This window comes from Nymphalis io, chromosome 21 (genome assembly GCF_905147045.1).
Source record: "Nymphalis io chromosome 21, ilAglIoxx1.1, whole genome shotgun sequence".
In the NCBI taxonomy this organism is placed as follows: Eukaryota; Metazoa; Arthropoda; class Insecta; order Lepidoptera; family Nymphalidae; genus Nymphalis; species Nymphalis io.
This window is the reverse complement of record NC_065908.1, coordinates 4,526,201-4,544,751: the sequence shown is the minus strand read 5'-3', so window position 1 is coordinate 4,544,751 and position 18,551 is coordinate 4,526,201. Positions and strand designations below refer to the sequence as shown.

At 31.9% G+C, this 18,551-nt stretch overlaps 2 protein-coding genes across 2 annotated transcripts in view; one reads left to right on the top strand and one right to left on the bottom strand.

Moving 5' to 3' along the window:
• Nucleotides 1-18,551, bottom strand: part of LOC126776810 (transcription factor Sox-6) — a 488,433-nt gene that overhangs the window by 123,265 nt on the left and 346,617 nt on the right. The window lies entirely within an intron of this gene.
• On the top strand, nt 182-18,075 carry LOC126776734 (hemicentin-1-like). Its single transcript, XM_050499445.1, has 25 exons — nt 182-440; nt 795-1,024; nt 1,622-1,744; nt 3,495-3,584; nt 4,219-4,347; nt 4,891-5,053; nt 5,814-5,998; nt 7,237-7,315; nt 7,397-7,557; nt 7,653-7,818; nt 8,287-8,535; nt 8,610-8,682; nt 9,449-9,645; nt 9,720-9,891; nt 10,356-10,450; nt 11,194-11,347; nt 12,208-12,329; nt 12,801-12,944; nt 13,288-13,425; nt 13,861-13,973; nt 14,616-14,846; nt 15,698-15,845; nt 16,042-16,682; nt 16,759-16,917; nt 17,351-18,075. Exons 1-25 carry the CDS (start codon nt 218-220, stop codon nt 17,627-17,629), a joined length of 4,464 nt encoding a protein of 1,487 aa, XP_050355402.1. The 5' UTR covers nt 182-217; the 3' UTR covers nt 17,630-18,075.

The window sequence follows — 18,551 nt, the reverse complement described above, 5'->3', positions numbered from 1 at the left end:
ATCTGATAAAGCACTAAACAAATTTAAAATCGATTCGATTTGATTTGTTCCTTTAGAGATATTTTATTATAAGAAAGAAAATAAATACCACATTGACGCTAATAATAGGCCAGTATCAGTATTAATATTAATCAAATTATGATGATAAAGCATTCAGTGTCCAGTATAAGCGTAACTGTAACAGAGGAACAATGTGTGGTTAAGTGTTCGTGTCGCAATGTTCATTTTAAGTTCAATATATATATATTTTGTGTACGGACTTTTGTATGTTAATGGAGATGATGCGAAAGTTAGTCTTACGTTTGTTATTGATGACACGTTTTCAATGTACGACGATATACGACAAGTTAAAATTAAGACTAACGAAGTTTTCGATGCTGTGCTATACGCTAATGCTTCGAATATAGACGATTTCGTTTTGATAACTTTTAACGATCCTTGTAAGTGCAAATTTTAAGTGCTATCTAATTTATATTCTTGGATAAATTTACTATTGTATCAGGCTGTTCATTTTGCGTTATATTTAAATAATTATATAATATTTTTGTACAAAATGTTTTCATTTAATAGAAGAATGTAATTCTTTTTGTATTTATACATAATTCATGTAATCTTTGAAAACTGAATTTACTCTGTTGAATTAGTAAAGAAATATCTTAAGGCCCATTATATTGTGATGATTTATTGGTAGAGGAAAATCGCAAGGATATATGTCGTCAATTGTGCTTAATTTATATCTATAGAAAGACAAAGTCTCGAGTGAAACATAAATATTATAATATTATTATTATTAGATGCGAAGATACGAACCGTAACAAGAGATCGCAATGAATTCAAAAGAGCACTGGAAGGTATAAGTGTCAATGGTGGCGGTGACTGCCCCGAATATGCAATGGCTGGAATAGAACTGGCTCTAGAGAAAAGCAAACCAAATTCATTTTTCTACGTATTCACGGATGCTTCCGCTAAAGATTATAGTCAATTCGAACGGATAAAGAGCTTGAGCCAGAAGAAGTCGGTCCAGGTGAAAATATTTATTTATTCGTTAATTACGATGAATTTTATATGATCACCTTAAACCGCTTATCTTTTTTTTTAAAGATAGGCAGACGGGTACTGGTAATTTGTCAGGCAGGCACAAGGGACATGACATCTTAGTTCGCAAGGTTGGTGGCGTATTGGCGATATGAGCGATGGTTAACATTTCTTACAATACCAATGTCTATCTGCGTTGGTTATCACTTACCATCAGGAGATCCATATGCTCTTTCACCTTCCTACGCATATTATAGAATAAAAAAAAGGATTTTTGCAAAATTTATTAATTAGCTGTACTTTGGACCATATCCTTTGATGCTGGAACCAGTGCAATTAGTAAATCACTTGGATAGATACAACAAACTATGGCTTACTGTTTGAACAGTGAGTGAGCCAGTGTAGTTAGTAATAGTGATACAACATCTTAGTTCCCATATTTTGGTGCACAGTAACGTTTTGCATTTCCTATGAAAGTCTCGACTAGGCTTACCTCAAGCTGTCATTTGTCTCCACAGCCTTTCCATTATAACTTATGAAAAGTACACTATGCCTTGCTATTATGAATATGATTATTTCCATCTAGGTATCATTTCTTCTAACTGGTTACTGCGGGAGGTTGAACGATCGTGACTATATTGTTTTCGATAAACTTTCTGAAGCAACATCAGGACAAGTGTTTCATATTAAAAAAGACGACATCCATAAGGTGAGTGATTAATTAATATAATCGTATACGTAAAACATAATTTTCTTTATTTTAGTAGGTTTTTATATAAAGTTTTTTCAGTCACGTTATTGGATTAAATTGAATATATAATAAATAGAAGGACCGACAACCAACTCGGTAGATACTCTTGCGTTTCAAAATGCATTCAATTATATTTTCACAACTATATCTTGGTTGCAACAGATTTTATACAGCGTGTTTTTTGTATAAATTTGTAATGTATGGTTTGTTTTTATTATAGTTTTATTTTACTCTTATAATATTTTTTAATAATTTAACTATATTATAAAATAAGTAGTTGAATTATATATTTTAATAAATTATAAGTAATCAATACAAATATATATCTTTAGTTACTATTGTATTACTTTGAAGGTTAGTTTATTAATATACGTTTCATTGATGCTGCCCTTCAATATTGTAATCATTTTATTAATTCAATAACAACAAATTTAAAGTATTTAAATAATTATATTTAGCAAGTTTTGTTTTGAAAAAGATAACAAGTATAATTTTTATTGAGTTATTTCCAACTATAGATAATGTGAGCGTTAATATTTTATGGCAAAATTGTAACCAAAACATTAAGATTAAAAGAAATAATTAATCTTAAGTGATGAGTTTTTTATTTCTTTAATCTCTGGAATTACCAGTCGAAGTAATGTAACATTTTTTGTATTTTATAGCCCAATTCTTGAAAAATGTTATAACTTATAAGCTACTAGGGTACGCCCGCGGCTTAGTTAGTTTAGGGGGGGAGGGATTATGTTCTTTAGATTAGCTTGTTTTATACCAAATTTCATCAAAATCGTAATAGACAGATATGATTACTTTAGCGTTTATAATATTAGTAAAGATTAACTTCGCGTTGAGTAAGTCTAGCCGATTAAAAAAAAAAACAAAATTATTCAGGTAGTCTCATAAAAGCACTATCAAATTGTCATGCTACATAAAACGACATAATATGGAAACTAATAAATGCTTACAAATAACATTACTCAACTAAAGAATTGTAAAAATAATATATTTCATAACGCAACTTATACAATTAATGTTATATAAGTGTTTAAAATACAAGCAATCAGGTATCAGGTCAGCTATCAGGTATCGTTGCTAGCAATTTATTTAGTATTTGCTTCCATGATTATTATAGTTTGATATATAATTTATTTGTGAAAATTGATTGTTTTAACCTTAAGATGTCGTTGATAGTAAAAAGTAATTAATTGAATACAACAATGCTGTTGGGAAGTTCAGTGTGCCTAGTACAAGTTTTTTTTAAGCTTATTCGATAGCGTTCAGGTGAACTGCGATTTGTATGGGATGAAAACCGCACTGCTTAGAGAAAATGATTCCATATCTTATGTGATAATAATTCCTATGTGATCTGTTTTCTACATTTTATAATAAACAAATAAATGAATAACAGCTTATAATTAAAGTTTACTTAAAAGTTGAAAAACATATGATTTTCAGGAATTCCAAATACGTGTTGCTTTTATTGACATTTAAACTACCAACAACTACATAACATTTTAGTTGAAAATATTATATTTATATTATATAATATGTTTTTTTATCAATATAAAATAAAAAATATATTAATATAATTATATTATTATTATTGAAAATATTAATATATCTGTTCGATTTTCAAACTTTCTATAATAATAGTTTTATAAGAATATTAAGGATAACAAAGTTAAAAACATTTTATTGTTACTTATAGATCATTGATTACATCATAGCATCCATCACACACAAGAAGACAACATTAGGTCAACAAGTTTTTGACAACGGTTATGGAAATAAATTGTCGGTATGTAGAATATTTATGACTTTTAACGATCTAGTTGGTCCAGTTGCTAGTTAATACCATTGCAGGCGCCAACCTCAAAAATCAAGATCTTATATAAGCCAAGGAATTGCCATATTTTTTAATAGTACACTACAGTACAGTAACAGCCTGTTAATGCCCCACTGCTGGGCTAAGGCCTCCTCTCCCTTTTGAGGAGCAGGCTTGGAGCTTATTCCACCACGCTGCTCCAATGCAGGTTGCTGAAATACACGTATGGCAAAATTTCAATGAAATTAGACACATGCAGGTTTCCTCACGATGTTTTCCTTCAACGTCAAGCACGAGATGAATTATAAACATAAATTAAACACATGAAAATTCAGTGGTGCTCGCCCGGGCTTGAACCCACGATCATCGGCTAAGATTCACTCGTTCTAACCACTAGTCCATCTCAGCTGTTTTTAATAGCAACCTGGAATTAAAAGGTTGTTAGTGTCTTGATCTTATATCTCTTTCCCTTAATCCCTTTCCCTTATTTGGCGATAACATTTCGTGCGCAGTTAAATGTGAGCTTTTTCAATTAAAATGTTAATTCGCTTGGTAAATTTGGGGTATTAATAAAGATATGATTAAAACAATTTATTTATCCTTTCAGTTCGCTGTAGATAGTAAGGTGTGGGATATAATAGTATCTATATCAGCGGTAAATCCAAAGTTTAAGGTTATTGATCCGGATGGCAATATTGTTGACACAGAACATATTGCAACAACAGACAAGACAGCTGTAAGTTTAATATTTGTAGTTTCTATCCCTTTCGATTATATAGCTTTTTTATCAAAATTTAAAGTATGTCGCAAACTCTGTACAAAATCTTAATACAGCTTAATTTAAATCAATAGTAATTAAAATACACTTGTATTATTTGTATGTACTGTTAGTATTTACATAAATTTCAACCATTATTATCCTAATTAATTTCCACAATACGTATACGTAATACGCGACCTAAAGAACGCGTATAAAGAAGTTATTACTTCAAAAATATTTGCAATGAAAACAAATGAATCCGTTCACTTAGATTGTTGTTTCGTGAAATAAAAGAAGCAACAAGTAAATGTTCGCTGCAAGATTACAGCTTTCCCTCCTTAAGAAGAAGCCTACTTTACCATACAAAATCTAGCACTTTGTTAGATTCAAATTATAATAATTATTTCAGTTCTTACAAACCCAAAATAAAGATGCAATATGAAGATGATTTTAACCTAAAATATGTATTTAATCGATTCTTTTTTAATCAATTTATTATGTATATTTTTTGCCTTTAAGATAAGAAAATTGATCGCGAGGCCTGGTGTTTATACAATCGACTTATCCAGTAATGGTAGAACTTCGGTTGTTGTAACTGGATCTACTTCTGTTTCCTTTCAACACGGCTTCTCTTACCTCAAACCTGAATCTATAAATGAAACATCTTCTATGCCTGTTCCAGGTAAATATGACATTACTCATTAAACACGTTACATAGACTTATAAACCTTATTCAAGTATATGAAATTTCAGCGATGCTTGCCCGAATATAAAACCGCGGTTAAGATATACATCTTGGGCCGAATGCTGCCTATAAAGGCCCCTTAAAAAAAGATTTAAAAAAAAAGATATACATCTTCTTTCCATCATAGCTCCCATAAAATACCAATTAAGTAAATATATCCGTCTTTATCTATCTACCCTTCAATTGACATTATATACATACCAAAGTTGTTGTATAAAAATATTCTGTTCACGCCCCACAGGGGGCAATTTGATAATTAAGGGTGACAATTTAAAAATGGACTCGACACGACTGTAACCCTTTCGCTTTGGGTTATTTAAATGCAATGCTAGATATCGGTGACAAATTTAACAAAAAAGGCAAATTCTTAAAAAAACGCTGTAAATAATTATTAGGTATAATTTCGTTTGACGTTACCAAAATATCAACTGGGTAATTAGAGTCGTCAAGTAAACTTCGTCAGGGATTCACCACAATTTCATAGTGATTTCTTCCTAAAACTTATCATTTATATTTCTTAAGGACTCAAAACAATTTTTAAAGATTAAAAATTTTATATGGGGGGGCATACAAATTTTAGAAATGTTAAGGTGGGGCATGGCCTAAAAAAGGCTGGGAAACACTGCGCTAGACTAAATACTAAAACTGAACCCTCGGTGATATCAAGATGGTAAAGTTATAATTTTTTATCATCCAGGAGTGAAGTCATATCTAACAATTGCTTTAAACAATGATAAAAGAGACGTTGCGTTGAAAACAGCTGAACTAAGAGATCTAGATAATAATGTAATCAAGGAACTACCGTTGAAATTAATAAATGCAGAAAAACAATACTACACAACAGACCCATTTGTACCGCCAAATACATTGTTTAAAATTGCGGTAAGTACTAATAATCGTTTTATAATGATAAGATTATATCAAACTATAATGTAAAAAATGTAAGCGCTGAGTAAAAGAAGAAGCGACTGGCGGCGGGTATCGACAACCTCTTATAGACGATCTTATGTTTAATTTTGGTTTACGCCAATATTTATTTTATATTTTAAGATGATTGTCAAATTCGTGAGATAATTTCATTTTTATTGCATGGAACTGTAGCCATCATCTTAATTTCATACAATATCATGAGAAAATTTTATTTAAATTATATTGAATCTAACCTAACCTAAAATGTTGTAAACTGACGATTTTTTAATACGTTGTGACTTGTATATATTGTGTTGTGTTCCTTGTATAAGTAAAGGTATAAGGTGAATAGGTAAGAATCATAAAATTTAAATAATAATAATTAAAAAAACATCGCCACACATACTAGGCATTGGCTAGTTTATGGTAAACTAACAATTACAATCTTACGATAAACGTATTCCTTTACGCATAATTATATCCGTTTTTGCTCTGGGGATCTTTTTTTTATAGTATAGGTAGGCGGACGAGCATATGGCCCACCTGATCGTAAATGGTCACCAACACCCATAGACATTTGCATTGTAAGAAATGTTAACCATCGCTTACATCGCCAATGCGCCACCAACCTTGGGAGCTAAGTTGTTATGTCCCATGTGCCTGTAATTACATTGTCTTGGCTGGCCCTTTAAGCCGGAACACAACAATACCAAGTGCTGCTGTTTTGCGGGAGAATATCTGATGAGTGGGTGGTACCTACCCAGAAAAGCTTGCACAAAGCTCTACCACCAGTATCAATTTTTATATATGCTTGCACAAAGCCCTACCTACTGTATGTACAGCTGTACAAACAGTACAGTTTTTTCCAGAATTTGGACAACTTCTTACAAGGAAAAAAAATTCAACTCCGATGCGGCAGTCCAAACCGCCTTCAAAAAGTTTATTGATTCTCGCCCCCATGGTTTTTTTAGTAAAGGGATCAATAAACTACCTATGAGATGGCAAAAGTGCATAGATAACAACGGTGCATACTTTGATTAATTAAATATATTTTACAAAAAAAAATTTACCTTGTATTCCTCCCGTACAAAACGTCAATTTCATATGTAAGGTACTAATAATACTTATTTATTAGTATTATGAAACTTTAACCTTTTTTAGGATTACTCACATTTAAAATTCGAATAAGTAAAATTGTTTGTATATTGTAGGTCAATGGCTTCACAAAATCCAATGAAAAAATAACGAGGATATCATCAACTACAGTGGAACTACAAAAACCCGAATTAGGTAAAAGTGTTAATCATACTTAATAGATTGAGTGACTTGTTTCTAAACAAATTATGGAAAAATTTGAAATTACGTTTACAGAAAAGAAATTGGTTAAAAAATCACCCAGCGTGACTCTTTTAAGCGATGATAAAATCGAAGTTAAATACGGCCATGCTGTTGATATTAAATGTAAATTGCACGGATACCCTCAACCGGATGTCATGTGGGAGGATACATTTGGCATAATTGGGCCTTCTACGGTATCAATTCAACAACGCTACCTTAACTAACATTTCAGTGTCAATTAATAATTTAGAATTATTGTTCAGATATAAAGGAAATGTTTTACTTGCAGGTAGTGCCAATCGATCTTCCCTATGACTATATGACCGTCCTTACTATTGATAAAGTGACCAAAAATTCAACAGTCACTTGCAGAGCTTTAAACTCAGAAGGAGAGGGTACTAAATCAGTGAAAATTGAAATAAAAAACTACTTTAACGTGCTTGAATATCCCAATGGTTGGTTAATTATTTATTTTAAATAGTGTGCCGTGTGGTCAAAATTAGATGGTTATTATTATTGAGGAAAACATATCTATATGAATTTGCGTTTCCTAATCTTATTTCTAAATTTTTTATCGATATGATAACTTTATTGCACGTATTAAACGTCTATAGTATTCAAGCAAAATGAAAATGAAAAGCGGTTGACAAACAATAGAGAAAAAATCAAATGGAATGTTTTGTCTGCCTTTTTATATTAACTGACTACAGCCGTTTTTAATCGGATATGAAAATATTAGTCTTGATTATTTGTTTTGAATATTCAAATAGTTCAACAGTAACGACTTCTGTAAACAAAAATATTCCAGCGTAATCAGTTATCTGAAATAGCTTATAAGGCATACAAAATTTGATAATAATATCAGTAAGCAATTATTTTTTATATTGAACAACAAATGTATATAAGCTCAAATTATTTTTCAGACGTAACGATTGAATTTGGCAAATCCAATGATTTCAAATTTGTGATTAATGCTATGCCACCTGCTACAATAACTTGGTACAAAAATAACGTACAAATAACTGTCAATGATAATTACAATCTTTCACCTGATAATACAATTTTAACAATAAAAAGTATGATTCCAAAACTAAAAGGAAAATATACAATTAAAGCAGCTAATGATAACGTGGAAAGAAACTTTACTTTTAACGTTTTTATAACTGGTGCCGGTAAATATATACTTATAAATATTCAATGTGCAATTTATATAAATCTTTTTATAATTTTTCTCTTGTCGTTTTAGAGTTACCTACAATCGACAAAAAAATAACTAAATATTTTGCTAAAGAGGGTTCCGATGTAGATATACATTGCAGGTAAATTATACTATTTTAAATATTTCTTGTTATCAGCGTAACATAGGAATTAAATGGTAGAGCTTTGTGCAAGCTTGTCTGGGTAGGTACCACCCACTCATCAGATATTCTACCGCAAAACAGTAGTACTTGGTATTGTTGTGTTCCGGTTTGAAGGGCGAGTGAGCCAGTGTAATTACAGGCACAAGGGACATAACATCTGAGTTCCCAAGGTTGGTGGCGCATTGGTGATGTAAGAGATGGTTAACATTTCTTACATGCCAATGTCTATGGGCGTTGGTGACCACTTACCATCACGTGGCCCATATGCTCGTCCGCCTTCCTATTCTATAAAAAAAAAAAATTATATTGATCTACTATATTTTTGGACATAAAAATTTAACTATATTAATATCCTAATCCTAATATCCTGGGACGTTATTCAAACACAGCCATCTGATCCCAAATTTAGCAGAGCTTGTGCTATGAAAACCAGACTACTGATATACTACATATACTACTTTTCTTTTGTAAATACATACTATAGATAATTTAACCCAGATTAGACAGACAAACAGACATATCAATGCATACAAATGTCTGTCCAGGGTGGGAATCGAACCCACAACCTTCGACGTGAAAGGCAAGTATTTACCAACCACGCCAACCGGCTCGTCAAATATTATCTCGGATATTAATGAACTTGTTTGATGAAATATCTTTTATACTGAGAATATTTCTATAATTTTCGACTGTTTAAAATAAATGATTTTGTTGTTGCTTATAGAATATTAAGAGGTAAACCGAAACCTACGATATCTTGGTCACTGTTTGTTGATGACAGTGTAGAAAGTGTAGCATTAGATGAAACAGGAGAAACGATTCACATTACTAATGTTAAAAAGGACGATACTAGATTATACAATTGTTTGGCTCGTAATGAAATCGGAGAAGACACTCATGGCATTGAATTATATGTTGAATGTAAGTTGTCAACAAATGAATACAGCTTTATAAATACAGCTTCATCTATTATTAATATTTACTGACCGTTTTAGATCCTCCATCGATCGAAGAAAGTGACGAAAATTTGTATTTCATAAAAGGTGATCAAGTAACTCTAATCTGTTCTGTGGATGGTTTTCCTTATCCCGATATACGATGGTTTAAAAATAAATCAGAAATTAATAGCACTAGTAAATATCGGACTTACAGTGATAATGTTTTGCGGTTAGTATAATAAATATTGTTGTTTGTGGTTATAATACGGGAATTTACGTTGTTTTAAATCATTAGGTTTAAATAAATAATTATACATTTTAATGTGACTAATGTTGTTATAAACCTCATTTATCATTTTCATTATATGTATTAATAATCTATCTCATCGTCGTTGCAGTGGCTAGCTTATAAGACTAAAGGTAGGTTGATGTTTCGAATCATGGGTTGAGCAATAAAAAAGTTATTTGGTATATGTTGTTTGTAAATTTTCATTAACAGCCCGTAGTTTCGAGTTAGCAGTGTTGGCTGGACCTGTCGGCTATTTCTAACATCTTATTATGAGAGTCCATCTATCCATGCACACATATGTTCATAATATCGTTTAGGGGGACAGCCTTTTTCTAATACGATTCAGTAATATAATGAAAATAAATTATTTATTACTGTTTAAACTAAGTTTTTATATTATATAGTTTCAGAGGTTCACTAAGCGATGCTGGTGTTTATACTTGTGAGGCGTCTAATTCCCTGGGGAGAGTAGAAAGAAATATTCATTTAAACATTTATGGTAAGTAATAAAATTGAGTAATAAATAATACGAGTACCTATCGAAACTATAGAAAAAGCACAGAAATATAAAATACTTTTACATTTTATATCCTACACATATAAAAAGCAGTACATTGAGTCATTTACATATTATGATGTTATGTTATTTACAATTTAATAAGCATTGTTGTAAAAACATTGTGATTGGGGTTAATTTTAGTTACATTTCTTTTTAATTTGTTCTGTAATCTTAAGTAATTTAATCGTTAAGAATATTAAAAAAATTACAAGTCCATAAAGAGTTGTTTTTTTAAATAGATAATTTTAAATAAATTTACTGGTGGTAGGGCTTTGTGCAAGCTCGTCTGGGTAGGTACCACCCACTCATCAGATATTCTACCGCAAAACAGCAATACTTGATATTGTTGTGTTCCGGTTTGAAGGGTGAGTGAGCCAGTGTAATTACAGGCACAAGGGACATAAAATCTTAGTTCCCAAGGTTGGTGGCGCATTGGATATGTAAGCGATGGTTGACATTTCTTACAATGCTAATGTCTAAGAGCGTTGGTGACCACTTACCATCAGGTGGCCCATATGCTCGTCCGCCTTCCTATTCTATAAAAAAAAAAAAACCACCAATTCGTATTGGAGCAGCATGATGGAATAAGCTCCTAAACTTCTCCTCAAACGGGGGACACACATAAGTGGGACAGTTACAGGCTGTTACTTTTCATTTTTTAAGTTTTTAAAATTTTATTACAGGTCCCATAGAAATTGAACCGCCTAAAGAAAGTATTTTGAATATCATAGTCGGGAATCCTTTGGAGCTACCTTGTGTAACTGATGGTTATCCAGAACCAAGTGTGAGATGGAGATTCAAAGATTTCGATTCAAAATCTTTGCCAAAATTATTGACGTGAATAAATCTTTTATATAAATTCATTGAATAATAATAATAATAATAATGTCCTCCAGACCGATTTCGGCCACGGCGGCCAATTTCAAGGGAGATTAGCCAACTACGCAGGAGATATTATACTGCACAAGTGTGTGCGCAAACACAGGTGCACTCTCTATTCCTTAACTCTCATAATCCGATGGGACGGCAATCCGACACGACAGGAAAGAGTTCAGGCGCAGGACCAACGGCTTTACGTGCTTTTCGAGGCACGGGAGTGTTCACACTTCCAACTTCCAGACTCCGGGCTGCTACTGAGAATTTTCTGACAGAAAAACCCAATAAATTTTTTATTGGCCCGACCTGGGAATTGAACCCAGGATCTCCGGGTCTGCGGCCTTACATCAAGCCACTAGACCAACGAGGCAGTCAATTCATTGAATATAACTATAAAAGAGGATGAGACGTAAAGATTTAAGTCAGGAAAATAACCAATATTTTTTCACGTGCATAACTTATTTTTGGTGAAGTATTTTCCTTTTACGAGGTAATGCATGACCCAGGTGTAAGTCTCAGTCAATGGTCATGTTTATCTACCACCAATCCATAGTCGGGTGGAGTGATGTAAACAGCCAATACAGAAATATTAAGGGCAAAGGCCTCCTATTTGAGGAGAATCTTTAGCGCTTACTTAACCACGTTGCTCCAATTGGGTTGGTAGATACACGTGGCAGATTTTCGTCTACTACATACAGATTTCCTCACGACGATTTCCTTCACCGCCAAGCACGAAGTGAAACGCAAATAAAGCACATGGAAATCAAATAGTGTTTGCCCGGGTCAGCGCGTCAATCAGTATTCAATTTGTCTATTTTCAGAGCTGATATAACAAATTCTATCAAAATACCTCGAATCCAAATTGAAGATGAAGGGTTTTATTTTTGCGAGGCGCGCAATTATGCAGATATAGCTGCTATTACGTATGAAGTTCATGTATTAGGTAAAATCAATTCAACTGTAACTGATTTCAAAAGTTTTTACTCTTTTCGTTTTCTTTATGAGGATGACTACAATGAGTTCATATTACTGGATTGAGTATGACTAACATATAACTGTTTTTATTATTTATATACATGTGATATTATATATGTGTAATAAAGACTGAAAATGATTCGTACAATACTTGGTGTTTGGTAAGATACCAGCGACTCATTAGATATTCTCACTATGATCGTGTTTGAATGGTGTACTAGTGTAAATAAAGGTACAAGGAACATAACATAACATAACAAGTTCCCAAAATTGGTGGCGCATTGGCGATGTGCACTTACTATCAGTTGGACAACTCGCCTGTCGGCCTGCCTATGTTATAAAATAAAAATCAAGTGTAATAAAATAAGAATTCAGCTATTAAAAGTAATGTGATAATTATAATTATTCAAAATAATAATGAATAGCGAACATTTTGCAGCACCTCCTTTTATTAAAAACAAATTACTGGACAAAACTTTGATTGCTGTTGAAGGGGATTTAGTGTTACGAATTCCATGCGTGGCTGCTGGTAAACCAAGACCAACTGTATCTTGGATGATGGATGGATTGAAACTCGCTCTAGGTAATATAATTTTCTAGGTCTTATAATTTTATTTTACCAGAATTATCTTTTGACCTAGTGGCTAGAAATAAGGCCGCAGATCCCGAGGTTCTGGGTTCAAACCACCTGGACGGGGTACTTATTGTAAAAGTTATTGGATTTTTTTGAATCTGGAAGTTGGAAGCATGTACACACCCGTGCCTCGTAAAAGCACGTAAATCCATTGGTTCTGCACCTGAACTCTTTCCAATCGTGACGGATATTGTATTATCTGAATCCTGCTGCAAACGCTCAAGTTAACGACCTAATTAGTTTTTCCTATAATTATAATTAGTGGATTCTTAATTGCTATTGTCTGTTACAGGAACTGACATGTATGATGTTGATGTAGATGGAACATTACTAATTAAGAATGTAAGTACATATTCCGCGGGTACATATTTATGCAAAGCTGAGAACCTACTTGGCCAAGTTTCAGAAGAATTCTATGTGAAAGTTCATCGTAAGTATCAATTGAAGTCTGAGTACATATTTGTATAAATATAATTCATTATTCATTAACATTTTGGAATAAAATATTTGTTTTAAGAAAAAAAATTAAGCTTAGTTCGCGATAGATATTTTTAATTTTTGGAATATACATAAATATAAATAAAAAATAAAAATAAAATCTTTACAAATCATGACTGCGCAGAATGGTGAACGGTTACTACCAGTAGTACGTGTATTGAATCACAATTCCGATTCTCTGGACGAAAATTGAACTCTCGGCAATAATAAATTTCTTTATATCTTTAGAAATGTTAAATAAGAAATAAAAAATTTTTTTATAACTTATTTATTAGATGATGAAATCGTTTTAAGATGTAGTATACATTTTTGTCTCTTTTGTTTCCTGTTCATGCCTTCTTAATAACATGCGAATTTTCTTTTATAGCATATCCAAGGACACACGCTGTTCCTGTTAAAGAATTATTAGAAGAAGGGACATCAGCTTACATTGAATGTGACCAGCCGTATGGCGTAGGCAATTTAATGCGTTGGTATAAGGTACAATTTTCAATATAATTTCCATATAGTATAGTAAAAGTAAATAGTGAGAACCAAAAAGTCTTACTGGGCTAAGGTCTACTCTCCTTTTCGAGAATAGGGTTGGATCTTATTCCACGACCACATGTGCCAGATTTGCATCCAACACATGCAGGTTTCTTCGACTAATGTTTTTCTTCACCGAGCATGAGATGAAGTAGTACTTGCCTGCGTTTGTTCCGGCAATCATTAGCTAAGATTCACGTGTCACTGGGCCACCTCGGCTCATATTTCATACATTGCTGAGTGTAAAATCAATGTAATATAGTTTAGATTGTGTGCTAAAGGATGACTTTTTAAATGATTGCACACCCTGGGAATGAAACGATCGCCTCCAGGTTATTTTAAATAAAAAAAGGTATATATAATTTGGCTATTTTTGTATATTACTTATTTTAAAGGCTGAAATATAAAAAAAAAACCTGCTGAGTTTCTTTCGCCGGTTCTTCTCAGGTCTGAGGTGTTTATTACCGAACCGGTGGTAGATTTATGACAATCAATAAGCAAGTGTAACGCTTCTATATTGAATAAAGATTTTTGACTTTGACATTGTAATTTATAACCCATAGAATCTCTTTTTCAATTTATTTATTATTATTACAGAATGGAATACTCATATCAACTGGTCCATTGACGTTGCGCAATGTCTCGTTATCAGATTCAGGTATATACAGCTGCAGAGTAAGCAATTTCGTATCTTCACATTCATCGCACAAATTTGTCGTCGTTGGCCGTAAACCTAGCTTTAATTCTGAAGAAGATACCAGAATTGAATTTTTTGAAGGAGCAAATGTTTTCTTAGACTGCAGTGCTAGCGGGAATCCAAACCCTACCGTAAGTTACCACTACTTTTTAAAATATGATTATATGTGTTACAAAGGAACGCTTTTTAATACCGACATTCTTAAAATATGTTTTTTAAAGTAAATTAGTTTTCAATCCAATTATTGATATTTATTGTATTTTTTTTAATTAAATACATTAATTAAAACTATACTTAGTAGTAGGGCGTACCAGTTCGTCTGGGTATTAATCATAATATATTCTACTGCCAAGCAGTAGTATATAGTATTGGACGGTAGTGATCATTGACCATTAGGTGGTCCATTTGCTAATCTGCCTACCTATTTGAAACACACATTAATTTGATTTATCAATCTATTTTGAGGTCATTTAAAAAGCATTAAATAATATTAACCTAAGAATCAATGAAATGAAAAAAAGTAAATAATTCATGTAATTAGCTTTGAGACGTACTTTTGATTCGCATCTAGCTCTGTTTGAGGGTTAGCCTATTCTTAATTAATAATGCAACGATGAGATTTGTACATTTTATTGCCTCTGAATCAATCTTGTACTAATGTTATAAATACGAAAATAACTCTGTCTGACTGTCTCATTTTCACGGATAAACAACTGGACCGACTTTGATGAAACTTGATATGAGTCAAGCTTGTACCGCAAGAAAGGATATAGGCTACTTTTTTATAGCTAACACCTGCTCCCTCCCTAACAGGCGGACGAAGTCGTGGGTACAAACTCTTTGGCAAAGTCGATAGCTAATCTAAAACGTTTTATTTTATTTTTACTTAAACTTAAACATCACGTTACACTCAAAATGTGGTGTATATATTGTGTGATAATATTTATTTAAATTAAAAATAACTTTATTTCTTTTATACTAGATCACGTGGTCACATAATGGCCGTAAAATTGAAAAAACGAGTTACTCAATTGATCTGGAAATGAGAGTAAGTGACATTGGAAAGTATAAATGTCATGTGGAGAACGATTTCGGTAAAATTACCCGTACCTTTGATATTGTTTCTGACGGTAAGTTTTTTTTATTCCTCGGTAAAACTTGTGTTTTGTCGGCTAGTAAAATGTTATACATTACTTATTTGGAAGAGTTCAAGCTGATTACAACTTCACAAATATTCATTATTTGATTATAATAAAAAGTTATAGAGATTCTTATGTTTCTTCAAACTTATGATGCATTGATTTTATGGAGTAATTTTTGTTTTAGATTGTTTGTTAAACATTGAGAATGACTTTACTACATATCAACCGCTAATATTATCGCTTAGCAGGCGTTGGCCTCTATTTGAAATAAATAGCGGCTTCATGAGAATACCGAAAAACACGCAATTCTTATTTGTCTGCCCAGAGAGCAATATAATCCACAAAAGTGTAAACATTGGCGAACAAAGATTGGCAAGCTGTGTGGGAAATACTGTATTTGATATAGTAGGAAGAAATATCGACTTTAAGGATTTAAGATGTAATCAAGAAATTAAACCATTATCGAAAAGAACTGGATTGCGTTGTAGCTTGGGTAACACAGAGCTACTGAAAGTTGGTTACGGTTTCCGGTCCGAATTTTTGGGTGTCTACGATATCTGTTTCGATAAAGATAAAAATGTAACGATTTATTCAAAGCATTTTATCCACCGATCTTTGGCGGATAGCGTTCCTAATATTCCAATTAAATTTGCTGGCAGTAATCACTTACCTAAAGATTTTAATGCAATATATGAATGTAAAGATGAGTGTTGCTTCGCTAAGAGGCAACTTGTGAACCCCAGGGATGTGTCTCCCGGATTCCCACAAGTGGCAACTTACAACGATTTAAATGTTTCACCTCATTGGAGCACGTGTGGGACCCAGGTTCGATATTAATAATTCAGATATTTTACTTTCTAATCAAACACTATAATTATTTTAAAATAAATATTATTTACAGAATTGGGATGAAGTTGAAAGAAGAGTGAGATCTCTTGTTAAGCTGCTCGATTACAAGCTGGCGGTTTGGACTGGAGCGTTTTATAATGAGAGTATTGATTCTCGAAATCCAATCATTTTGAGAACTTTAGATCAACTTGCACCACAGTATATATGGAAGGTAATTATATATATTCACTAAAGTGTATAAACTTTGTCCTGCAAGAAAAACTTTTCCTATGTTGCTGTTGCTGATGCAACCTATCGCATTCATCTATACATCTTTTAAACATCAATACTTTTTGTAATTACAGCCAAAAGGGATTAGGGATTTAACGTTAGATACAATAATTAATGTCGCCATGCTCGGCTTAAGGAGTAGTCTATTCTTCTTGCAAAGTCAGGATAGTTTAGGATACTTATACTCAGGTGGTCTATTTGATTGGCTGCCTTGGTAATATAAAAAATATATATCAAATTATTTAATCATGACTTATTCGTAATGCAAACTTTTAATTCGTCGAATTTCTAAAACTGTGTTATGATCTTTTAATGAGAGTTCCTTAAATATTTTAAAAGAAATTAATCTGAAATTATGAATCTCTCTTATATAGGTAATCCGAAATTTACAAGACCAACAAGCCCTCGCAATCGTTCAAGTAAATATACCTAATTTAAGTAAATCAGAAGCTGCACCGCTTATGCTCTGTAAAGACGTATGTTATGAAACGGAGTGGATGAGAAACCCTGACTGGCAAGATATCAGTAAAGGCTTCACTTACTGCTGTAATTTGGAAGATTTCAAGAATGCGTTTAGTATCAAACACGTCTTTAGAGGTAATGCAGATATTTTAAGAAAAATACCAATTGTTTCCGAACATTCATTGACATAATTAAATGTGTACAGCACTCGAATGGTATTAATAATTCAAAAAGTTTTTTTTTTGTAATTTAACTTTGTAAATTGAGTAGTAAAGGCAATTAAATAAATACGACTACAAACGTCGTTCAATTTTTATTTTTAATATAATTAGCTTATTTATCAAAATATTATGAAATAAATATATTTTACTGCATGATTATACTATGTATATACTATATTATAAAACAAAAAAAAAACCTTTTTGTAAATTATTTATAAAAAAAATACATTCTCATTTCATCTTAAAATAAAATAATTTTTTTTATAAAAGAATATTTTTAATTATTGTAAACGTTAATTGTGATTACAATTTTTCTTGAGCCTTCGATTTAAAGTTTAGTTGCTAGTAAAATAATGAGTGTAAATATAAAATTGAAAGACGCAATTAAAATTTTACAAATATCTCTTAATACGTATTTACAATTTATTCAACTTTCTCTTTAAAAGTCAATATATTTTTATTGAATTTAAAGGTTTATTAGCCACATACACAAAAATACAATACTTCCTATAATACATTATTTCTTAAAATGTACTGAGGTATATAAACTCTACTTAAGTTATATAACACTCAAAATATGAAAAACTATTAATAATTAATAAAAATCTTACTGGACGCTTATGAAAAACAGAACGAAGTCCATCATTGGGTACATTTTTACAGGCTTTTATTCAACTCAAGCTTTTAGTGTATGGATTTTTAAACCATACACTAAGCTTGAGCTTGCAGTTGAATTTTTCCAATTCCACTCAACTGATTTAGATTATATTTGGCACGTCTATGATAATAATACATTTATACAATATACATATATTTATACAATAATACATACTCTTTTCCAACTTTTAATTAATTAATATCTGGTGTATCTTTTCGCTTTGACAACATGTTC